This window comes from Netta rufina, assembly GCF_964035555.1.
Source record: "Netta rufina genome assembly, chromosome: 25".
NCBI classification, from domain to species: Eukaryota; Metazoa; Chordata; class Aves; order Anseriformes; family Anatidae; genus Netta; species Netta rufina.
Genome location: NC_140149.1, coordinates 7,832,242 through 7,856,251, shown reverse-complemented (window position 1 = coordinate 7,856,251; position 24,010 = coordinate 7,832,242). Strand labels below are relative to the sequence as shown.

The 24,010-nt window shown below is 50.8% G+C and overlaps 3 protein-coding genes across 5 annotated transcripts in view; all 3 read left to right on the top strand.

Annotated features, from left to right (window-relative positions):
- Positions 1–29: 29 nt before the first annotated feature.
- HSPB2 (heat shock protein family B (small) member 2) lies at positions 30–1,611 on the top strand (the record flags this gene model as incomplete). Its single annotated transcript, XM_084301489.1, has 2 exons — positions 30–161; positions 1,160–1,611. The coding sequence occupies exons 1-2, from the start codon at positions 68–70 to the stop codon at positions 1,609–1,611; spliced, it is 546 nt and encodes a 181-aa protein (XP_084157615.1). The 5' UTR covers positions 30–67.
- Positions 1,612–4,753: 3,142 nt separating this feature from the next.
- Positions 4,754–11,015, top strand: LOC311218678 (uncharacterized protein C11orf52 homolog). Its single transcript, XM_084301459.1, has 4 exons — positions 4,754–4,855; positions 8,293–8,333; positions 9,116–9,162; positions 9,489–11,015. Exons 1-4 carry the CDS (start codon positions 4,824–4,826, stop codon positions 9,723–9,725), a joined length of 357 nt encoding a protein of 118 aa, XP_084157585.1. The 5' UTR covers positions 4,754–4,823; the 3' UTR covers positions 9,726–11,015.
- A 2,319-nt stretch (positions 11,016–13,334) lies between these two features.
- The window catches only part of DIXDC1 (DIX domain containing 1), a gene marked incomplete at both ends in the record, with an annotated part of 36,139 nt that continues 25,463 nt past the window's right edge, over positions 13,335–24,010 (top strand). For 2 of the 3 annotated variants that reach the window (XM_084301412.1, XM_084301411.1), the window contains one exon: positions 16,258–16,317. In XM_084301412.1, coding sequence (XP_084157538.1) covers positions 16,258–16,317 — 60 coding nt within the window. Of the gene's footprint in view, positions 13,401–16,257; positions 16,318–24,010 lie in introns of those variants that run through there. The other variant, XM_084301413.1, reaches the window with a different exon arrangement.

The following is a 24,010-nucleotide window of genomic DNA, read 5'->3' as shown; positions in this document are numbered from 1 at the left end:
GCAGCCTTCACTCTCAGAGCGAAGTGAGGCAGTGAGCGCACAGACGGTCCCCCTTTCCCGGCACGCCATGGCCGCACGGACCGTGCCCCATGCCTACCCCATGAGTTCCGAGTATGAGTTTGCCAACCCCAGCAAGATCTACGACCAGAACTTTGGAGAAGGTAAGGAGGGAGGCGGCCCCCCCCGGCACCTTTCTGTCCTCTGCTGGATGAGGTTGCTGGAGTCTTTCTGGGCAGGCTGAGCTCCAGAGGGGGGCTCCTGGAGCCAAGGAAGCTTGAGCATGGGCAGCCAGGTAAAATCAGGGAGCAATACCCAGGGTCTTTCTCTCTAGGTCCACCCCTTCCATCCATACCCAGCACCATCTCCCCTGTCCCTCCCTTATGCCCCCAGTGGTCTGTCATTCGTGCACACGCTGTGCCAGTGCAGAGCAAAATCCTCCTCTGCAGCCTGGCTGTGGGTAAGGCTTTCCTCCGGCAGCCCTGCACACCCCACGCACACCCCAGCAGAGGCTGGGCAACCGTGTGGCTGTGCAGGACACGGCCCTGTGCTCACCTTCATCGCCAGGGGAGGCTGAGCAGGGAGCCCTGGCCACGGGAGAGGTGGAGGGGTGAAAATTTAGAAAGCTGCTGGTGTGAAGAGGGGGGGAGATTTTGTATCCGGGGGCAGCGGCAAAAAGCTGAGCTGGGGTGTTGAGCACAAAGCCCAGCAGCGGCTGGCGGCTGGCTGAGAGGAAGGAATGTGGGCAGCAGCAGAACCATTCAGCGCCTGCACAACAGCGTGAAAAAGCAAAAAGCTCCAAGGAAAGCCCCCCGGACAATGGCACACAAAAGGCCTTTTAGTTCTTCAAGGGCAGTTTCTTCACCATCAGCATTTTGCATGCCAAGTCCTGGCTGTGGGCTTTGCACTGCCAAGCACCCAGTGCACCCACGAGTCCCTCCCAGTGCACCCAGCATGCACAACTCATGGTGTGCAAGCATCTGGCACCGAGCGTGCTTTTGGAGACACAAGGTTAGGAACTGCCGGAGACTGTCCCCATCATGTAGATGATGTGGTGGCAAAGCCAAGGTGTTCTCTAGGTCCCAGCCTCCTCCTGCCCCCCTGCCAAGCTTCCTCCTCCAGCCCCTTGCTCGGGGAAACCCTCACCGGGTCTCATTTTCAGGTGTGTCCCCGTGTGAGATTCTAGCCCCTGCCCTGTACCACGGCTACTACATCAGGCCCCGCATCAACAAGCAGCTGGACCGAGGCACATCCGAGGTCAGCCTCAACGAGCACAAGTTCCAGGTATTCCTGGACGTCTGCCACTTCCTCCCCAGTGAGCTCACCGTCCGCACCGTGGACAACCTGCTGGAGGTGATGGGGCAGCACCCGCAGAAGGCTGACCGCCACGGCTTCATCTCCCGAGAGTTCACCAGGACCTACATCCTCCCACTGGACGTCGACCCCTTGCTGGTGAGGGCCACCTTGTCCCACGATGGCATCCTAAGCATTGTGGCTCCCCGGACGGGGAAGGAGGTGAAGGCCAGGGTCAATGAGGTGAAGATAACTCACCAGGAGCAGCCGGTGGGGAAAGAAGAATGGGCCGAGGAAGGAAAAGGGAAGGAAGAGTCCTAAAGGCCCCAAAGCTGGGCTTGAGCAGTGGGATGGGGGGGGAGAGGGAGGGGAGTCACAGTGCCAGACCCCAATTTCTCACCACCAGCGCCCAGCAGGGCTGGGAGGCAGCCGTGTAAATGCCAGACTTCGGCTTCTTACAGCTGGTGGTTGGAAAAAAGGGCTTGGAATTGAAAAAAAAAATGGGACTGAAGTGTTTGTGGGAAGGACTGTAATGCAAGTTTTCTCCTGGGCCCGGCTGAGCACCGTGCCCTTCTCTCACCCCGCCCGGGAAGGGTGACTCTCGCCCAAAAGCTGCTCCTGCCCCAGGGAAGGAACGAGCCCAGAGCCTCAGTCTGGAGCTGGCGGCTGACCTGTGTGCACACACATGGCTCTCGTTGGTCTGTAAAAGTGCCTGCAGCTCTCAGGAGGAAGGAGAAATAAATCTGCCTCTGGCGTGCTGTCACTTCCCTGGGTTTGCATTGCTTCTGGCCACACCGTGGGTGTGGGCTTTGGAGGCTCACGGTGAGAGTCCAGAGCTGGAGATGGGGTCAGCCCAAGTAAATAATCACCAAAGCCATGTCCCTGCCTCAGCCCACTCTTTTATGGGACGTGAGGCTTGTTCACATGCAAATCTTTTAGCTCTTGTGAGGGGAGCAAACCCCAAAATGCCAATGGGAAAGGCTTTGCTCAGGTCCCAAACACCTTGCTGGCATCCCAGCACCCTCTGTGGAGCCACAGAGGGGAGAATTTTGCCCCTTTTGCAGGCATGGTGTTGTGACCAGCTACATGAGAAACCTATCCACAGCCGTGTGATGCTGGGCCAGGGATCGGGTGTGCTGCTGTCGGCAGCAGCTGCTGCCTCGGCTGGCCCCAGGGCTCAGCAGGCGCCAGGCACAATCCTCGTCAGTGCCAATTAAAGCAGCCAAATTGCTGTGTCACTGGCCGAATATGGGGGTCCCTGGCAGGGCTCGCTGCAGCCCTCCCATGGGAGGCAGAAAAGCTCCAGGGACCTATGGCCAGAGCCTCCTCCTGCCAGGACAGGGCTGTGGGTTTCTGCACGCTGCCTCCCTGCATGGGCAGGACCAGAAAGGCCGTGCTCAGGCTGCTCCTTCGCCCACCAACTTCCGTACTGCTGCTTTCTGCTCCTTGGTGTCCCTGCCTGCAGTGAGGGTCAGAGGGAAGTGAAAAGCTGCCCTGCTCACCAGCACTATGGGAGCGAGCAGGAGGGTGACAGAGCATCCATCCTGCTCAGTGCACATCACCCACAGCCATGGTACATGCCGCTGGGGGATGCCCTTACTCTGTAGGACCAGATAAGCTGCTGCCAGAGAGCATTTCAGTTGCTGCCAAAATAAAAATCACCTTTACAACAGGCTTTGTCTAGGTTATTGGTAGTAACTCCAGAGATAACCCTCTGCTAGTGGCTGTCAGTCACCTGAAGTGGCTGCTTGTAAGGGCAGGAACTTCCCAGCCCTTGAGAAGCAACTGCTCTGTGTGCAGCCCCCATGCTGCTGGGCACACACTGCACCAGCCTCGAGCACCGCACACACCACATCCCACTCTCTGCAGCACCCACCCGGGTCCCTAAAAACAGCCACGGGGCCTGGGCTGGGGCTACCACGGAGCGGATCCTAAGGGAGAAGTGGCCAGATCAGTTCAGAGCTCTCTCATCTTCATGTTTTGGAGATGATGCCAGCTCGCTGTGTGCCCATACCACACCTGTTGTGGCATGCTCCCAGTCCCCCGGTGCCTGCAGTACCCCAACACTGCTGCAGTGGAAACATGCAGCATTAGCAGCCTCTATGCTGCTCTCTTCCCTCTTCCCCCTCTGGCTTTCATTAGTGCTGCCTTAGCTCTCCACCAAGTTCATTCTCCTTTGCTGCGCACTTGCAGGCTCGTCCTGTGCCAACTTCACAGCTCGCTACCCAGACAATGTCTCCAGGAGCATGAAGACAGCTGCCCCGGGCAGCACGGTGCTGGCACTGCCTGGAGGCAGCCGGGGGCTGCTCCTCACCCCTGTGCATGCCGGAGCCTGGTGGGTTTGCTGAGCTCTGGAAGCCAGGGCTGCCTCCCAGCCCCGCAGACAGGCTGCAGAGGGAATGCAGAACGGCAGCCAAGTGCTCTCCAGCCCTGCCAATGTTTTCGATGCCTTTCTGTTTCACTGGTGGAGCTCAAACCAGCAGCTCCAACACTTGTGTCAGGGGCTGCTGGGAACGGGCTCGCAGCCTTTTATTTTCTTTCTCCGCAAAGAAACAAAGCCCAAGTTATCCCAGAAATCTAAACAGACGCGGGCTCACTGAATCAACAGTGTCTGTGGCAAACCCAGAGACACGCAGTCTGCACTTTCCCAGGGGGATGCAGGCTCCTGAGACCACCTGGCCTTTGCACGAGTCCGAGGACAGGGTCCTATTGTGACAGGACCGAATCCTGACTCGGCCAGACCCCCAATCCTCCCTGGGGTGCTGGGTGTACTGGGTGTGCTGGGTGAGCCCAGAGCACTTCAGCGCCAGAGACAGGCTGTGCAGCTCACCCAGGACTCAGCTGAGAGCAGCAGTGCCCTGTGGTCCATGCACAGTAGAGCCCTTCTCCTCCTGCCACTTCTGGACACCCCAAGGCTTTGCCCTGCACTTGGGCAGCTGACAAACGATGCCGTGAGCCTGGCGGAGAGCAGGGGCACAGCCTGGGGCTGTCACTTTCAGGGGGCTAAGGGCTGGCTCCCCCTCCAGAAGGGCGAATTAAAGCTCAGCCACCTGTGAGGCCAGCACAGAGCCGCCAAACCTTGCCTGTGGAGCTCACGGGCTCTGCTCCAGGGTGCCACGAGCATGGCACCTTCAGCATTTAGCAGCAGCTCCACAACCAGCTCCTTGGGGCACAGCCCAGGGCATGGGCTGGAGGGATCTCTCCTGGGTACAGAGGATGGGTGAAAGGCACAGGGGGGAGCCTGGGGGCTACACTGCAGACCTTTAACGCCGCGAGCTGGGCTTTAGCACACCACAAGCCCAAAGCTTCCCCTCGGACAGCTTTCTAAGGCCAGGACACAGGCAGGATCCAGCCTGGGGCTGCAGCCGGGAGCCCGGAGCCCCCCGGTAGATGGCACGCACGGCCCCGGCGCGGCGCTGGCGAGAAACCCGAGCCGGGGAGACACTCCCCGGGAGCTGCCGGGGGCCGGGAAGGAGGAAACACGGGCTGTGCCCGGCCACAAGCCGCTCCTGCTGCGCGGAGGAGGGAGCGACATGGGCAACCGCTGCAGCTGCGGCCGCCCGCGGTGAGTGGGGCGGCGGCGGGCAGGGGGTGGGCATCTCCCCCCCCAAACCGCCACCGCCACCCCGATAAGTTTTTTTTGGGGGGGTCCGCAGCCCGGCTTCCCCCTGGTCGGGGCTGAGAAGAGCCGAGGGACCGAAAATCAGATCCCCCAAAGCAAAGCAAGCGCCGGGAGGGGCACCCTGCAGGCAGGGCAGTCGTCGGGGACCCCCTGTCCGCTCCTGTCCCCGCTTGGGGAGCCCTGGCAGCTCCTCCTGGTGCTGTGGGTCCGTGCCCCTGGGGGGACACAGCCCTTTAACCACCCCCCAGCCCACTATTTCTTGATGAAAAAGGGCAGAGGGGGGAGCATCCTGCGGTGCCAGGTCTGCTGAGCCGCCGGGGGGGGTGCGAGGGGGGAGCGGCGGCTGCCGGCCGGAGCCCGGAGGACGTCCCCTACTCCAGCGCCGGCTTTGCGAAAGCGTCCGAAAATCGCCGCCGCTTTTTTAATAATTAAAAGCGGCACAGCATCACCTAGCGGCTGCAGCAGGGGAGGGGGGGTCAGGAAGTTCGGGATTCAGGGCTAGAAAGTGCAGGTGGGAGGCAGGTGGGTGACATCTCCCTACCAAAAGCCCCTTTTCCTACGTCCTCTGCCCGGTGACTGGGGGAAATGAGGCACCGGGGGCATCCCTTGGGACAGGGCTGGGGGCGGTGAGAGCCAGGGGTGCTCTCATGTCGTGGGGCGCTGCCAGGTCCAAGCAGTGCCAGGCCCTGTGCAAACACTGCTGCTGCTGAAGGAGGAACAAACCCGGATCTGGAGGTCACTCGCCCAGGCAGGGTCGAGCAGGAGAGCAGCTTTGTGCTCTGACTGGGGAGCAGCAATGGCTCCTGCAGGCTCCTCTGGGGCAACGTCAAGTTCTGCCATCCCAAGGGACCGGGGCTGCTGTGTCCTGCGTGATTTTATTCCCAGAGGCTGCCTGGAAAGCAAGAAGCTGACGTGGAGTTTCTGCTGTTGGCAGCAGGGGCAGGGCTCTGGCCAAAGACCCTTTTGCCCCCAGCACCCCTGAGGGACTTGAGTGCTACCACCTGCTGTAGGGGCGGTGTGGGGCCCTAAAAAAGCAGAGCTCTTTAGCTCTCTCTCCCCAGGAGCATCTTTCCCTGCCCTGCACAGGGAAATGCCTGGGTGAAGGTGAATGGGGATATGCTGTTGGTAACATGGGCTGTGGGACACCTACAGAAGACCACGACCAAGCACAGTGAAGCCCCACTGCAGCAGTTTGCGTGGTTCATGGCTTCACCTCAGTGACAGAGGGGGAAAAAAATGCTACCTAATTTTAGTTCAGGCATCAGAACCGCTTGTGTTTTTGGGTATTTTCTCAGCACGACAGCAGTGACAGCAAAGAGCTGGGCTTCCTAAAGAAAGCTGAAACTCACAAAAGGGCTCAGGGGAGGCAGGCACCCCGCTGCTGGATGGAAGATCCTGGTGATGATCGCTGCCAAAGTGTGGGCCTTAAGCGGGGGCAAATGGCAAGAGACCGAGGAGGTTCCTGACATTTTCAGAGAAAAGCCATTACCACAAAGCCATAGCCTTGTGTAGGGCAGAGATCAGGATGCTGCTGAGACAGGGAAAGGAGAAGCAGCGTATCGCTGTGCGCTGTCATGCAGAATACAGCCTAGCAGGCTGTGAGTTAGTTACAACACATATGACCTGGTTTTGAGAAGAGGAGGGGAGAGGTTTGCCCTGCTCTCGTTTCCCTTGCCACATCCTTTCTAATTACTGCAGATCTGAGGCAAGGAGATGCCATCTCCTGCTGGGCCACGATTAGCCTGCAGACAGCCTCAGCGTACCTCCAGCCTACACACTACCTGCTAACGCTCTCTCTGCAAAGAAAGACAACCCAAACAAGACAGAGCAGCTTGGAAAGCTGGTTCAGGGACCCACCTCCCAGGAAAGAGGCAAGGGACCCTGTCAATTTTACTTCAAATGGCATTATTTTAATTACAGTGCACAACCTGCCTGAATACTGTAAGGAAGCAAAGGCCTGAGGTACACAAGGCTTGCCAGGGAGGGCCCTGGAGACCCTGCGAGCTCACAGGAATGTTGGAGGAGGGAGCTGAAAGTTAAAATTCCCCCTCCCCCCCAAGACAAGGTTGCCTTGCTGGCAGATTTTGTCTGCCAGGGACTGGAGGGCTGGCGGGACACAGCAGAGGGGTGAGAAGCAGCATTGGATCCTGTTGTACAGGCATGCCCCCCCCGCTCTCCCCAGGGCTGCCTTTGACTTCCCAGCTCCAGCAGGCCTAGTTAATCATTGCTGGCCATTTCAGAGGTTTTCCAGGTTCTTGGCCGTTATTTTCCTTTTCTCCTTTTGCCATTAGAGCACCAAAGCCATTACTGCACAAACCAGCCACCTCCCCAAAATGCCTCTAAAAGAAGACAGAGGCAAAGCTCTGCCTCAGGGGCTGCTTTGTGGCAGACCTGCCTGGCGAATGCACACCCCGTGGGACACACGCTGCTCCTTGGTACCAGCTGGGAGCTCTTCAGCCCCTTTCAGAACACTGCCTGCCCCTTTTCAGCTGTGCTACAGCCCACAGGGGGCTGGCACCTGCTCTCCTCCAGACATGTGAGTGTGCTGCAAGGATAATATTTGCTTTGTGCTGCAGGGCTAACATTTGCTTCGTGCATCTGGCACGGAGTGTGACACGGCTCTGCTCGGCTAGGCAGATAGGAGCTCAGCTCCTGGCTCTGTTGTTGCAGCAGGAAGGAATTTGGCTCCCATCCGCACCATGGCTGGGCCGTAGCTGTGTTTGGCTTGTTGCTCTCTGGTCACACAGGTACAGACAAGATTAGGGTTTGGCTTGGCTTGTATAAAGCGCGCAGCTTGTTTGGTTTGGTAGCGTTTTAGGTGGAAAGCTGTGAACAGGAAAAACACAGTCTGAAACATTAAATCAGCACATGGGCTGTGCAGCTCTTCCTTGGGCACGGGGGCTAAAGCATGGGGCATGGGGCTATCAGAGCATCTGGCCCTAAGAGAAATGTTTTGTGCTAGCTGAGATCACGCTCAGCACCCCACATCTTTGGCAACTGAGCTGTGGAAACACAGTTGCAAAACCACAGTGAAATCTGTTCCCACTCACACTGATGCAGGTCCGTAGGGACAACCAGACAGGGCAGGACAGCAAGGAGCCTTGTGGGTGTCTATAGGGCACGGTAGATGATTCACAAAAGAAGGAAATGCAGCCCCACGTCTCTCCCTTAGACCTTTTCCCTACAAAAGCTGCTCAGGTTCAGAGGGTGCCTCAGTCCACCAGCAGGGCTGGAGCCTGTGGAGCTGGTCAGGGCGTCCTGGCAGCCCCAGACACCACAAACAGCATGGATTCAGTACCCTGGGGTGGTGCATTTGGGTTTGCGTGTTATGAGAGCAGAGGCTGGGGCTTCTCCGGGCTGATGTCTCTCTCTCATTTCAGGAACTGTCTTTCACTTTTTAAAAGGAAGAAGGAAAAGCAAGGTAAGGATTTGTGAAGATGCTCTACAGCACAAGAACGGGGGACATAAATCAGCCCCTGGTTAGCTGGCATTCATCAGCGCTGGCTGTAAATGGACCCCTGAGGCTGAGGTGCTCTCCCAAATTCTTCTGTACCTAACCTTTCTCAAGAGCAGAGGCAAGAGGCAAAATTTCATTAAAATTTACAGCGAGGGGTATGATATGCCATGGAGCTCGGCAAGGGGGAGGGAAGGGGCTTCAGAAGTATCTTTAAAATACCAAAGTCTCGCATCGAAAAGTTTGTGAGTGCTCTCAAGAGGCAGCAAAGCAGAAGCTGCATCAAACTCCCCTAAGTGCCACAAACATCCATCTGAATATCAGTGTCCCAGGATAAAGGGGGGTCCTACATAGCCCAGTCGTGTCCTGTGGCCTTTGGACCATGCTGGGCAAAATATGTTTGCAGGCAGCAGAGGAAATAACAAAGTTAAAACTGGATCTGACTTCTCCAAGGGCCTGACAAGGAAGCTCTCTGTGCTGTGTGAGTCCTCCTAGGTTCTGCCAAGAACATTGCGGTCCACAGCATGTTGTCATCCCAGGAAACCTTATTTTTTCCAAAGAAACAAGCCCAGGCTTTCTTCTCGGAGGCAGGCCTCAAAGACAGCGTTAGGGCTGAGGATGTCAGATGGGGTGGAAATTTGATTTGCGTCCAGTGGAGAGAGCCCGTGTGCCAGATGCTGCATTTCTGAATTCAGAGATGGAACAATAAACAGTTGTGTTAACCTGATCCACTGGTGTTTCTTTTTCAGGAACTGATTTGATACACGAGAGCCAACAGCACCAGCCTGGCAGGAAGGTAAACAGCTTCCCAGAGTTGTTTTGCTTACGGGATACCGACAGGACAGAGCTGACCATCACCTCCTGGCCTAGAGGGGTCAGGGAGATGTGGGGCCATTATCCACAGCTGTGAAATGCCTCATCTGATGTAGGCTGGGTTTGGCTCTGGGAACAATGTGGAAATGGTTTTTTTCCCCTAAAAGTGAAGTGGAAGCAGTAGGATGAAACCTGTCTCTTTGAGCAGGAGGTGTCAGAGGGCTGGGGGTGCTGGGGGCAGCATGCAGGCATCTGGGCAGGTGTAGCAGTAGCCCAGAGCTGACCGTCTGGAGCTTTTTCTCCCCAAAGGCTCCAACGTACGAAAATGTCTCGGACTCTCCCATCTACGCCACTGTGAGTAAACCCAAGAACATGAAGCAGGACGACAGCATTCATTATGCAGACATCCAGGTGTTCACCAAGATCCGGGAGCGCTCCGCGGAGGAGGTGAAGAACTTGCAGATGCAGAATGCCACAGAGTATGCCACCCTCAACTTCCCCCGGCCCAGGCTGAAATATGACAGTAAGAACGGGACGCTGGTTTAAAAGGCTTGGTGCCTCCCTCCTCGTTCAGCAGCAAAAGGATTTCACAGGCTTAGAGATGCCGTAGACTCGAGCTAACCTCATGGACACGTTGTGTCTGCCTGCGAAGCAGAGAGGCTGTGTCTTCCACCTGCGTGTGCCTTCAGAGGACAGAGGCGTATTTATTCTCACACGAGGAACAGTTACCTGTCTGGTTCTGCTGGCAAAAAAAAAAAGCCACTTCTTCCCCTTGGAAAATCCGTGTTGCCTCTGAAGCTGGCAACCCATCTTCTCTCTGCCCTGTGAGAAGGCAGAGCTGCTGCTTGGCTGGTGATGGCTAAAATCACAGCCTGGAGCTGCCAGGAGGATGTTCCAAGCGCGGTTGTGCCGGCAGATTTGGGAACAGGGGATAGAGGAGTCCATACTGGGACAAGGGAGATGTTGCCTGGGATTTTATGTTGAGGTTAAGAAAATTCTGCAACGTGCAGAATGATATGGGGATGATACTCTGAGGAAATTGTATGGAAGTTTTAAGAGTATCTGCCGCAATGTTTTCCTCCAACACCAGCCACTGTATGCTGCAGTCATGCACTCTGTGCATCCCTCTTCTAAAAAAGCAGTGTTTTACAGCCATGCACAGCATACTGAGACCAAGGCCAGAAATGCAGAATTAACTGAAGGGTACAGAACAATTCCTTTCACTGAAGGGCGGTACTGACACGCATCCTTACCCCAAGGTGCACAAAAGTGAGCACCGAGCTCTTGGCTCTGACTGGCAATGAAAGAAGGCAGATTTGCAGGTTATCTGTAGGGCAGCCATTTAAAAGCCACTGCCTATATTTAGGGCAGTTATCCAATCCTTAGAGCACAGTAGCTGTTTGCATGCCTGAGACACTAGGAATGAATCCTGGCCAACTTTAGAGAAGGCTTTGGACTTTTTCTCCGTGTTTTCTTATTTTGTATTGTCAGCCTTAGTTATAAAACCCTGTAAAGCAGAGCACATACCATGTGGTGTTTTCTGCTAAAGCTCCCATATACACATTTGAGAATTTATGGGTTTAAAATAATGTCAGTAATGCAGTACAGCAGCCGTCCAAAAGGCTTCTGCCACTGGATTGAGATTGACATTTGCACCATTGGCAGTAGCAGAGTGCTCCCAAGCAGTGTCCTCAGGCCCTAAATCAATGATTAGCACATTCTGTTCCTCAGCAATGGTCTGCATAACCAAATGCAGGTCATGGAACAACCTGTTTATTGCCATTGTTGAAAAATGGACTTCATTGTACACTTTATAAACATGCATCATTTTGCATATTATGGCTTAGCTATATGAAAAAAAAAAAAAAAAAAGAAAAAAAAAACATGAAGGAGTTCCTGCTCGTTACAAAAAATAAAGCTGGTACGGGTAGCGTGTACTAAGATGAAAGTGTTTTAAGGACCAATCCTACAATTTTTCTGCTCTTTTTGCCTGTGCTATCCAGTGGACCTCAGCAGGGCTATTAAAAGGCCAGAGTAAGGTTTGCAGAAGGAAGAAATTTGTCTCCATTTTCAATAATGGAGACAGTTTATTTTTCTGCCTGAACTGTGTTTTTTTTTGCCCATGCTATTGAACTGACCTCTGCACGGCTATTGCAAGGCCTGCAGCAAAAGACCCTTCACTTACAATGGGCACAGTATTATGCTGTTTGAGGGCTGGCTCTTCTGAGTGCCAAGGACAAAAACCCATAGTGAGGAGGACTGAATGGGCAGGGGGGGACAATTTAGGGGACACGGGACTGCCTGAGCACTCGGTCCTGCTTAGCCCAGCCACCGGAGGGGCTCCCGGGACACAGCCCCAGGCCCAGCCAGTGCTGAGCAGCAGCTGGGGACCTCCTCGCACTGAGCTGCTGGTACCAGAACTGAAAAGGCACACTGGTTAAAGCTCAAACCAAGCCCTCTGCAGCGCAGGAATAAATATATATATATATTTAATACATTTATTAAGTATAGACTATAATTCACCAGAGGGGAGGTTTTCTGGAAGGTGCTGACTCCAACAAGTCATTTTTAAAGACAATTTGACAGAAACTGCCTGTTACTGCAGTGTCAAGCACCGTGAAGGGTCTTTTTTTGTGGTACTGGAGCTTTCCTCACCACCAGGCAAGCTGGGGTTGGGGACAGCCCAGCACTGGGTCTGCTCCTGGGCACAGCCTGGGGTAAATCTGCACATGCAGCATCGACTTGTACCAGTGTGGCACCGGGAAAAGCAGGGCCTTGGATCTCTAAAATGTGAAAATCACGTATTTTAGAGTAAGGGTTTTTCTAAAAGCCTTTATTTTGCAGTGAATATTAACAGATTCCAGCTACATGCCCGGTGTTACCCAAGGTTGCCTGTTTAGGGGTTAAACGAGTGTTAAACGCATCAAGTGCTCCTCGGACATTAAACACTTGATTTTCAGCGTGAACTGATAAATTCGCACTTTATCCCGGTGGCAGGGGGTTCCTGGGGCTGACAGGGGGTTCCTGGGGCTGACAGGGGACCTCGCCCCCATGGAAACGCCCTCGCCTTCGGGGGCCGAGCCCTCGGCCCGGCCCGCCCCGTTCCCGTCCCCATGGCAGCGGCGACGCGCGGGGGCCGGGTCCGCAGCCGGCCGGCCGCAGGCAGGGCCTCGGCTCCCGGTTCTCGGTGCCACCGCAGCCCCGGCGTTCCTCAGCCCCCGGGACCCTCCGTTCCCCGCAGCCCGGTGTCCCCGGGCCTGCCCCGCTCCTGCTCCAGCCCCCTCCCCGGTTGCCCGTCCTCGCTCCGGGCCCCCCTCGTCTCTTGCTGCCAGCACGGTGGACCCCAAAAGCCCCAGCCCGCAGCAGGGGCAGCAGCAGGCCTGGGCTCCGGCAGCCTTCAGACCCCTGACCTGCAGCCCTGGACACGCCAGAGACAGCAGAAGCCATCGGCCTACAGGTTATATGCCTTTAAAACATCTTTAAATATCGCATTTGCCACTGCTGTGCCATTTCTTTCCCCATGAAAGTCTTTCATGGGGTCTTTCTCGTGGGGTGTCTCTTAAGGAGTCTCACCGTTTTCCATTCTGGTAGCTCGTCCAAACTCCCCCACCTCTCCTTTCACCAGACATTTCTCCAGAATCCCAAAAGAAGACAAAGCAAAAAAAAAATACAGATTACCCCCAAAATCCCAAATATAAATGTCAGTTTGGGGAATTGTTTCCTAAAGTTACTTACGAGTGTTTGCTGTCAGGGTCGTTTAACACTGAATCAAATAATACCCTGAATATTTGACACAAAGGAATTTGGATTCTCCTTGCACAAATGCAGAAGATAATTAGACCCTATGTGCACTATGAGCTAATGTAATCAGCAATCTTTTCTACATAACGTTTCAGAGGAATTCTGCCCCATGTACATCCTTTACATGTGGAACAAAATATGAAAATGTATATTTTTCCCTAAGATAGTAGCCCTTAAATATATATTTTTTTTCAGGCAGTAATAAAAGGGGGAAACTTTCCTCCTTTCTGTTGGCTATATTCAGGCATTGCATTGCTAAGTCTGTTTCCCTCTAAGAAAATTCTTTGTTCTTAATATGTTTGCTTCAAGGGGGGAGGAGCACTGCTGCTACGTTCCTCCTGGCACTGAGCTGTGGCACCCAGCATGGGAACTCCAGTGGATGTGGTGCCCCATCACACATCACAGCCTGCTGCATCGTCCGTGAGTTCCCTGGAGTATTTTTTGTGCCTGAGCATTGTTTGGGATGCTTAATGGGAGGCTGGGAGAGAGCACTCAGTGACACGAAAGCATTAGTTGTTTTAGACAGGTTCCTGCAGTCGTGGCTGCACAAGCTTTGTCTTGAACCTCACTCTTATTTCCCCAACTAAATTATTATTAGCAAGAGCTCAGCTGTGGCTGTTGATTCTTCTCTTGTTCTCAAGCACTGATAAGGTAAATAATCAGTGAATGTTGATAAAGTGCTTTAAAATCCTTGCATAGAGAGCTTGAGGGAAGGCTCAGGTGTTTGTGCTGGTGTTGTGCTGTGACACGACGGCTGTCACCTCACAGCTACAGGAAATGGAGCAGGAACTGGGCTGTGTCGTGCACCTTGCCCAGGATTCAGCAGGCGAAAGCACAGAGGTTATGCTGAAAGCAGCCAGGAGAGGGCAGTGGCACCAACCAAACTGCCACCCGGCGCGTTTGTTTTGAAGGTCACTCGCACCAGGACAAGCAGGCGCCGGGATTCTTCTCGTTTCACTGCCTCCCTTTACCTTCATCTCGGAATTACTCTTCGTGAGTGTTAAAAGTCACTCTTGAAAGGTAGAATTATGAAGCATTAGTTTTTCTTCTTGCAAATACAACATTCAAAGGCAGCTTTTGTGATGCTATGCAGCTGAAGGAAAAATATTATTCCTTCTACAAGTAGCTTGAAATATGAGTGAAACACAAAGAGGGAAGAAATGGAGTTTAATCTTTAAAAAGTATTTTCAGCACACACAGACACCCAAGATGAATTTATGTTACCACAATGAACAGAAAAATGGCCCAGCACTCTCTACCACTCTAGCCATCAGAAATGGCCTAGTTTCTATTCTCTGACATTCCTGTTGTCAAAGCAAGGCAGTTCTGTTTCAGAGATAAGAATCCCCATGTGGAAAAAAATCTTTGATGACAGAATCTCTTACGGACAACACACTGCGAGCAGGCCTTTCCCCAAACCTGCCCTGTGTAATGGGAGCACTTTGCCCTTTTCTGTGCTCCAGCAGGTAGAAGCTCCACAGTAGGAATATCACTGAGAAATGCTTCTCAGGACTAAAAATTATATATATTTTTTTAAATTTCCACTAAATGCCACTGAGGTCCATAATCAATTAACTCTTTTTCTCAACCTATCGGCTTATGATGATTTAAGCAATACATTTTACAAATTAATTTGTATTTATCCTTTGTATTTCTGTGCTGTTTGAACAGATTATCTCTTTATTCTTATTTTTAATCCTGCAAATTTGGGTCATGTCTCCAGTATAAAGTCTGTGCCTCCCTATGGTTTATCTCTTCTTCAAAGGACGAGTGTAAATATCTAGAGCTTGTAGGGATTGTGAGCATACAATATTTAATCTGCTATTAAAGTCATAAAACAAATTCTAAAAACAATCAGAGAACACCTAACAGCCATCTGCCACCTCCTTTGTGCTTCCCAAGTACATGTGATTTCTCTTTTGTACATCTGCAGTTTGTTTATTTTTAGTTCCAGAAATTGCAGGATTACAGGGAAGGGATGACCTCAGCATTGCTACCTGTAAACTTCTATGAATGTATATTTACAATGAAGCATTGAAAAACAGATAATATATATATATATATTTTCGTTTAGATTATCAGACAAGAATATCATTGTAACGTTCACAGAAAAGGCTCCAAATGTTTTGTTGTGTTTTTCAAATGAGGTCACTTCCTTTTTGATAGGGAAAACACTCAGTTTTTATATGAAATTTTCTTGAAATTACAAGGGCAGAGCCTACTTGTTTGCATTATACAAAATAGGGATAGATGTTTCCTGTCATCTAATTAATGGCATTTTGAGTAATTTTGAGTCTCAAAAGCAAACTGGATCGAGGTACTAACCAACAACATGTTTGTTTTTAAGTGTGTATCTCACTTAGAAATGCTTGGCCAGATATTTGGAAACCTGAAGGCTCTGTCTGAATAGTGTTGAGTTGCTCTGGGGACTGGCAGACGGAGCACCTGGCAGAAGGTGGTTTCATCCATCCCGAGAGGTTTTTTGTGTTTTTTCAGGGTGTTTTGTGCAAGATGAGATGAAGTTTGAGATATTGCCTAGAGATACCCGATACTTTCTTTCTGGAATGAATGCAGTTATTTTTGATTTAGAGACTTTGCTGAGGTTCGTATTTAATTCTAATTTGGAAGTTTTCAGTCTTATTTCTTCTCCAGACTCCATTGCCACCGCAGCTAGGGCAGAGCCCAGTGCTGTGCAAATATTGCAGCTGTCTTGTGGCCTGGTTTGCAGCTTCCTGCCTCTGCTGGGTTGCTGAAAACGCCGCTGTTTCTTCGGGGCTGCAGAGCAATTGCAGAGAGCTAAATCTGGCAGCTCATACAGCCTTTCCTCTCGCTTTTCTAGCTGAGCAAGACGTCTGCTATTTGCTGACTCTCTCCCTGCCCCCACACCGGACAGGGCTCGCAGTGTTTGGTGGGTTTGAAAAATCTCTTTTTACGCAGCAGGTTTCGTGTGAGCACGGCTGCTTGGAAATAGGTTTCAGATGTTTTCCCCAACTCAGCCCAGGGCCTGCATCGTGTAAGCTGAAGCGTTTCTATAGGAACTGTGTGACATCTCTCCCGCTGCTCCCCGGCAGCTCTCTCGCGAGCATGCCCAGTGCAAGCCCTGACTTTGGCTCAACTCTCTGTGTGCAGTAACGGGCTGCACATATGGGACTATGAATGCAGTTCCTGATGAGCTCCAACTCTTTGTCTTTGGGAGGCGGAGAAGAGGTCGTGCCCAGAGCCCAAGGATCTGCCCTGTGTCCTCTGAGACCCTCGCCCGTCGGCGGGCTCGTGGAGAATGCTCGCCTGCTTGGCCAGGGGGAATTTGCTGGATATTCTGCAGGAGGGCTTCACGGAGGTAAATGCATGTCCCAGATCTCACGCAGACCTTCCCGGGGTAAGGCAGCGTGCTTTTGTGCAGCATCTCTTAAGGGCTGCTATGTCCCCCAGCGCTTTTTGGAGCAGAAAAGGAGAAAAACGAGCAAGATTTTGGGGCTGGGGAGGGGGCAGAGCTGTTTTCTAGCAGGAGGGAATAGGGTGCAGCTCAGCTGGGGGTCTGCAAAGCAGCAATAGTTCTGAAGAGTTTGTGGCTGGTTTACACCTGGTGGTTTTAGCTTGGAGTTCTTATTTTCTTTGCAGAGCTTTTGCTTTTGTAGCAGAAAATAAATATAAATTGCAGCGAGCTATGGAGAATGGTTTATTTTACATAATGGATTCCTTTCTTGAGCATATGAAGTCTGTATGTTTGAGGGCTGTTAGGAAGCCTGTAAATCTGCTAAGTGGGCACACAGTTCTTGGGAGAGGCTGACAAAGAGCAGGATGGTTTGTTGTTTTTTTTTCCATCCTCTTCTGTAGATTATATTACTGGGGGACTGAAATTTGTCTTGGTCAGGAAAATATTATTTTTCAAGTGTTCTTTATTGGATTATTCTAGTGTCAGGGAGACAGATAAATCATAAGGAGTGAGAACTAGCAAGAAATTCATGAGATGGGAATCCTGTGACTGAATGGGGAGGGCAGATTGCTGCCGACTTCCCTTTTTAGGGTGCACAAGAAGTTAGTCTACAGAGAGTCCAACCAAACTGAGTGCTAAATGCCAGGTCTGCATTCATCATGCAGACCATGCTGGAGCACGACTGCCCCTCTGTAAACTGGGGAGGAAAGAACGTTGTGGGGGCTTGTTCAGAAACCCAACAGCAAGTGCTATTTCCTCTCTTACCTGGTGCCAGGGATGGTCTCTTGGTACGTTTTATTCTTTCCTAGAGTGCATATCCTGCTTTGTTTCTGTTCTTAGTGGTTCCTCATCCTTTCATGGCCCAGACCCCACCTCCCTGTTCTGCCCCCACGCTCCATTCTCTACAGAACCTGCACATCCCTCCTGGGCTTAACACCGCCAGCCAGCAAGGGGAGCACAGACCGGGCATGAAACTTGAGCTTCACGCCAGCCACAGGTCTCCTCTGATTGTGCTGCCTGGCCATGTAAATACTCATCCCCTCCTCCACACTGTCTCAGTCTCATTTTTAGCTAGCAAAGGTGTTGTTTTAGCTCAAGTTGTAGAGCCTTACACTTCTTGTTCTCGAGGGCAGCAGATCTTTCCCTGGTCTAAGCTAGTAGTAACCTGTGTGTTAATAATGGGCGTAAAGTACAATTTTACACACAATGCTAGCCCAGTTCAGAGTGGTTTTACCCATATGCCACCCAGCTGTGGGAATAAAAGCCCCTCTCCTACCATAAAAACCATATAAACTGACGTTCACTCTCATGCCCAGGCTTAATTTCACCCAGTGAGGTATTGCAGGAATTGCCTCACTAACTCGGTGCCTGTTGTTCTTTTGATAGAGCATCTTTTCTGGCCAGGGGGCTCTTTGGGTGGCTAGCTACCTCGGAATACAAGGACGTATTTTCCAAATCTGTTTATAAGAAATTCACATACATGAGCGAGTAAGTAAATAGCAAGCTCCTACGTGTTTGTGCAGAGCTCAGCCCTGAACACGCTTAGAACCTGGAGGCTAAGTATAGTGCCAGTTTCTCTGGGGATATTGATTGTATATCTCTGTCTTGCACGTTTGGTAAATAATCCATGCCTGGAAAGTTCTCCAGCAGCCACGATGCGACAGGCAAGTTTCTTGCTTCTTTGCACTCTTCCCTCTCCATCCATCCTGCTGGTTAGGAGCCTTATTATGTCATGACCAGGGATGGAGAATGCAGTGCAGTTGTCCCTTCTGCAGCTAATGCCTGTTCTGCTTCACAGATCACTTCTTAGACTGATGCTTTCTCCATGATGAACATAATCACGGATTGCTAACGGGCCCCAGTAAACTGCAAGTTCAGGGCAGTGTATTTCCTTCCCTTTCAGAGTCCCTGTGCCAAAACAGGTTGCAGAGAGTGTCATCTACAGACGTCTAAAGAGGGATGAGTTTTGTTTAATATTGAAATGCAGTGAACTCCCCTGAGGCATCACACAGCTCCCGTCCCACTCTCATTAACAGCCTATCCTGCCTCAAAGGTGTTTCCCTGCTGTTTATAGAGACTTACATTGCTCTGAGACAGCTAAATAATTCAATCCCACAGCTGGATGGTGTCATGGGAATGTTTGGCTGCTAAAAGCTGCAGTTTATAATGCAAGGAAACCCCAGGAGGCAGGGGCTCCTCTGCGGTCACCATGTCATTGTGGCCTCAGCTTGCTCTTGCTCATTGAGGCAATGTTTGTTTGAGATATCTGCTCACACTCCTGCAGTTCATTAAGACAGATGGGGCACGCAGAAATGTGTCAGAAACGGGCCTGACAGCTCCAAGATGTTAATGTGGCTGTATTTTAACAATTACCTGCCTTCTCTTTTTGAAGCTGGAAGGTCATTTCCTCTGGTGGATTTAGTCAGAAGCTGTTTGTGTGCCAGGAGTCATTTGAAACAGGAATCTGTGCCCCCCAGTCTGCACTGAGCACCAGGCCTAGGTCTGGCTCAGTTTCCCAGAGCCCAGGCAAGAGGTTAATTTGAGCTCAGGGTTTCCCACCAGCAGCAAAGTGAAGTACAAGGTTGGCTCTGTCTACGTGGGAAATGCCTGCACATCTTGCGCCAGGAGGACCGCCGGTCGCCAGCAGTACGAGCGCAGGAGGCGATGCAGTGTGAGCAGGGGTCTGTGCTTGCTCCCAGGTAGGCTGCACAGGGCCTGAGTGCTCACTAAGCGGTGGGTTTGCAGCTCAGTGTCCCCTGCAGTGGGTATTCCCTGCATTTCCTGCACACGCAGCCTCTCTCCTCGCTGTTCAGCTCACTTGAGGTCATTAGGTAGTGTCCTGTCTGTGAGACCGGAATCCTTGCTGTGAGAAGTGACCTGGGCTTTGCTTTGCTTTCCTGGTTGAAGTAATTTTCTGGCACTCTAGAGTGGCTGCTGTCTTGTTCTGGCAGCCATTCTGTTCTCCTTGGTGTAACATGCTTGATCTCTGTTAAAAATGGCTCTGCAACTGGGATCCTAGCAGTAGAAACTTGCACTCACCCTCTCCTTGCAATGACTGCTATTTTTAGCTAATAGGATTCGCTATGAAGAGGGCTGTTTGGACTCCTGTCTCACTCATCCAGGTTGTCTCCAACAGGACTGCCAACAAGGGAAACATTTTTATCACAGTTAGGGCTTGAGCAGTTAGGGTTCGGTCCCTGCCTGAGGTTCACTGTATGTTTAAGCCAGGTTGTGCTTTGGTTGTTTGGTTTTAGTGCCTTTTATCCTGGACCAGGAATCCTCAGTGTGTGCCTCTTCCCCTTCTCTGTATGAAGGGTTCCTGCCTGCAAAAAGCACCGCTCGGTCACGCTGCGTGCCCAGTCTCTTCACCAAGCTCCTTTCCCCTGTCTGTACAGGGCTAGTGACTGCACACAGCTAAAGAAGGAACAAAGCTCCTTTTTCTCTCCTGAAGAATCAGGGGATGTCTCAGGGTAGCTTGTTTTGACAAACCTTAGGCTTTATTTGGGTGCAGTGGAACCATTTGATAATTCCAGGTGAATCATGTGCTCCGTGGTACTGGCAGTTTACAGTAAAAGAGCTCATGTGGCTCAGCTCTTTGCATGTCTGCCTGATTGGAAACACTGCTTAAATAGAAAATCGCCTCAAAACACCATATTGGGGAAAATAGAGAGGCACTAAAACATCCTGCAAAAGTGCCAGAAATGATTCCTAAAGCAGCAGTGTGGCTTTGAATGGCAGTGCCATTCTGAGCTGTGGGTGTCTGGCTGTTGATTAAGGGGAATGCATCCTAGACAGATTAAATTTACAAGGCTTCCCACCCGGTAGACGTCTGGAGTAGTTGCTGCCTGCAGTGCTAGTGAATTTGTTTAAATCAATGGATACCATCTTCAGGTTTCTGAACACAAAAAGAGTGCTCAGAATGGCCACTGCGGGTGTGGACAGTACAGTGAGTAACCCCAGGATTTTTATAAACAGGAGATTGGAGTTAAAGGACGTAAAAAAAACAGATTAATTACAAGGAGAATGCTTGTGTGTGGTGTTATGGGAATGACAGGCAAAATTACTGCTTGAAGAAATCATACTCGGATGCCACTCACAGAAATACCCCCATCTGGCAGATGGGTCACAGTGAGATCGCTGCGTGACGGCAAGGATACGTCCTGGCAACAGATCAATGGAAGGACAAGGTTGCTTACATTACGAGGGAAAATGGAGTCATCAGGTGTTTGTTCTGCACAAATTAAATAACTCTTTGGTTCCACAGAGATAAAAAGCTGTCAGACATGCATTTCTCGCTGCTTGCCTGCCTAGGCTCAGTTTCCTAGGAGGAGCCTCAAGGTGAGTTGTTACTACTAGGTGCAACCAACTACTGAGTGTAACTGTCCTTCAGAGGGGAGCGGTGCTGCTGGCACCGGGAGCTCTTTAAAGAGATCTTCCATTTCCATCTACTAAGCAGTTTCCAAATGGATTCTAAAATGCAACATTAGCTGAATAAAATACCAGTGTATACAGGCACTCATAAGAATTGCTTCATCCTGTACTGAAAATCATGTTTCTGGAATGGAGCACAACAGCTGTGTGGCTGTGCAATAGGAAATACAGATCAAAACAGCAGAAAGAATTTAGGGTGTTAGAATGGAAATGGGCCTTGCTGTCTAACACCCAAGCTCTCCTTCTTAATGGGTGAAGGACCAGAAAAGGTCTGGAAAACTTCGCAGTCAAAAATGATGTGTCCTGATGGATCTCTGGGCTCTCTGGAAATTCTTGCTGTTGTTGGCATTCGGGCAATGCATGAAATACAGCTTCAGCTCAAAACTTCACCATTCACAGACTGTCAGTACTTGAGCTGGCATCTGAAAGCCTGCCAGTGAGCTTCTCTCCTAATAGCCCAGTCACTTATTCCCCTCCCAGGATCAATAGGTGGTAGTTTAGTCAAGATGCCAAAGGCTGCTGTCATTTCAACCCAGCCGTACCGCCAGGATTTGAGCAAAAACTCCTGTGCTCTTCCCTCTGGAGAGGAGTTTTCAGATGGTGTTTTCTCAATTCTGACACTTCGAATGAAGGGCAGAAGCAGTTCCTGTGCAAGATCAGTGTTCAGAGGGTGGGATTTAAAACTCCTTATATTTGTTCCAAACACGTAGCATGCCAGGAATATCTCTAAAGCATTTCTAAAGATGTGGCCAATGGCTTCTGTTGCAGGCACTTGCTTTCTGAAGTATTGAGCCCAACCTGAACAGCTGATGAATGGCAGTCAGAGGCACTGGTTTCAAAAATATTGACTGAGCACAGAGATCAGAGAGCAGAAGACTGGTCTTTGTGTTCTTGAACCTGGCTCGAGAAACAGATGGCTGGTGCTTGAGGAAAATTCACTGAATTCACTGAACCAAATAAATGGTTTATGTTAAAACAAGCAAAATCCAAGAGTGTGCCTAGAACATACTGGGGATTAAGGGCTCCGTTGGGCTGCTCCTCCCAAATGTTTGTGCTGCTGAGTGTTTGGAAGTGACCTTTGAAGTTAGGGGAAACGTGCTGGCTAGAATTTCAGCAAGACTTCAGCATAATCTTTCTTTCTGGATCTCAGCAAATCTGTGAACAGCCCTTGTCCAGACGTTAGGATGTTGGAAATGTCCATGTTTTCCCTAAGATGAAGGTGAAGGGTTAAGGAGCTCCTGGTCTTTTGCAGCTCACAAGGTATTTCTGTCTCCTGGTGTGCACCAGCCTGCATGGGTGCCTCTTTTTCCGAACTGTGTGGCCATACTGAGGCGTCTTCTGTGCTTGAGACAGACTATTCATAGAAGATTTGGAAAGTGCACATTGGGCCAAAAGTTATTTTGAAATAAATTAGATCTCCTGCTTTAAAGTGAGAGTTTTATGAAAAGGAGTCCTGTTGGTACACACAGTCCTTCTGGCATTACCCTGTCCATAACGAGGTGCATTTTACTGTTGGATACATCAGGGGCTCTCTCAATACATTTAACAGCCTGAATCAAGCAGTGATTTTGAGGGAAAACAAAACAAAACAAAAATCTTTGCTGGCTTTGAGAGCAGAGAGAAACATCATTTTCTTTGCTTTTAAGTTTTTATTATCTGCTTCTACAAAGGCCTTCTCAAACCAAAGCAAAAAAAAAACCTTAAACTGGAGGGGCACTGGATGGCAAATTACAGACCTCATCTAATTAAGGTAATGTCAGAAAGCTTAGAAATTATACAAGGCCTTAAAATCACATCCTGATGTAATTAGGCCACCCCTTGAGCTCTGTTGATGCAGACTTTTGGTTCAGTGCCCTAAACAGACAGGATAGTAAATGCCTTTCATTCTGGGACCAACCTCATAGCATGAGGTTTATTATTGACCTTGTTAGATTTGGTGTTTGGGCAGCGTCCACGGGGCACAAAGGAAGAGCAGAGTAAAGATTAAGAGAGACTTTATTCTGCCAGGCAGTCCCTAAATCCAACAATAAGAATCGATTCAGATTTGTCAGCTGTGAGCAGAAAAGGTGGTGAATCCCAGCAGTTAAATGAGAATAGCAAGGACACCAAGAGCTGGCAGGAGGTTTGCAATGGAGCTGCTGCTTTTCTTCCACCTGTGGACAACTTTGCTTAATGACACTTAACTGAATTATCAGTCAGCCTGTTAGAAGAAGGGCTGACCCTGGAAGGGTGTTTTCCTCCTGAAGGCAGCATTATCACTGGCTGTCGATACAAAGCACAGAGATGTTTGCTCCTGACCTCTTCATCTCCTTTCCCATGAGCACAGTAGGGCTGAGGCACTTCTTCAGGGGCCGGGCTGGATAAGTGATCTGAAGTGGGCTCCTGCTCTGAGAAGCATATTTGCTGAAAGGCATGAGAGTGCTAACCTGTAATTTGCTAGCAGAAGTACCTGCAAGTTGTTGAATGCCTTACAGCTGGGGGTGACCTCTAGTACCTTGCTTTAAAATCTCTCCTGCTCTAAGAATTCCCCTAGGGCTTGCAGCAACGTAGATGCAAGCAGTGATCTGCCTGGGAGATGAAGCAATCCAGGCTCCAAATTCTTTCAGGTAAGGGCTCAGTGAGGTGAGGAGCTGCTCTTCCAGCTCCATGGTACAGGCAAACGTGGCCTTTTTTTGGAGTGCAAAGCTGCGTTAATATAAATAGGATTAAGCTTAACTCCACCATAATCCTAATAACCTCTGCTCTGTATAGTAAATCGTAGACTAGGCTGATACGTTTTTCCTCTGAAAAGTCTGGTTTTAAATGAAATATTGCTGTAGGGCCAGAGCTTAGTGTCTGCTCCCTTAAGCCTGGGATTTAGCTGAACAGAAGCTCAGTCCAAAATGCAGGGCAGAAGCAGAAAACTCCTGAGAGGTCAGTGGCTGAAGGAAGAATTATTCAGGGAAAGGTAAGGGACGAGCTAGGCAGAAAAATCATTTTCTCTCTGATTGCTCTTGGATGTAGCTGTCAGCCAGGCCTGACTACAACCCAGCCAGGGGAAGTTCTTGGGGTTGTAAAATCCTGTGCAGTGTGGAGCTTTGTAGGAAGCTGCATTCCACAGTTAGAGCATCCCAGGAATTGGTGTAATGGGTTCTGCGGGACCTTTTCCCTCAACTAGCAAGGCAAA

Coding starts and splice junctions, on each gene's coding strand:
- LOC311218678 (XM_084301459.1), top strand. CDS start 4,824: ATGGGCAACCGCTGCAGCTGCGGCCGCCCGCG. Junction 8,334..9,115: donor AAGGAAGAAGGAAAAGCAAG/GTAAGGATTTGT, acceptor TTTCTTTTTCAG/GAACTGATTTGATACACGAG. Junction 9,163..9,488: donor AGCACCAGCCTGGCAGGAAG/GTAAACAGCTTC, acceptor TTCTCCCCAAAG/GCTCCAACGTACGAAAATGT.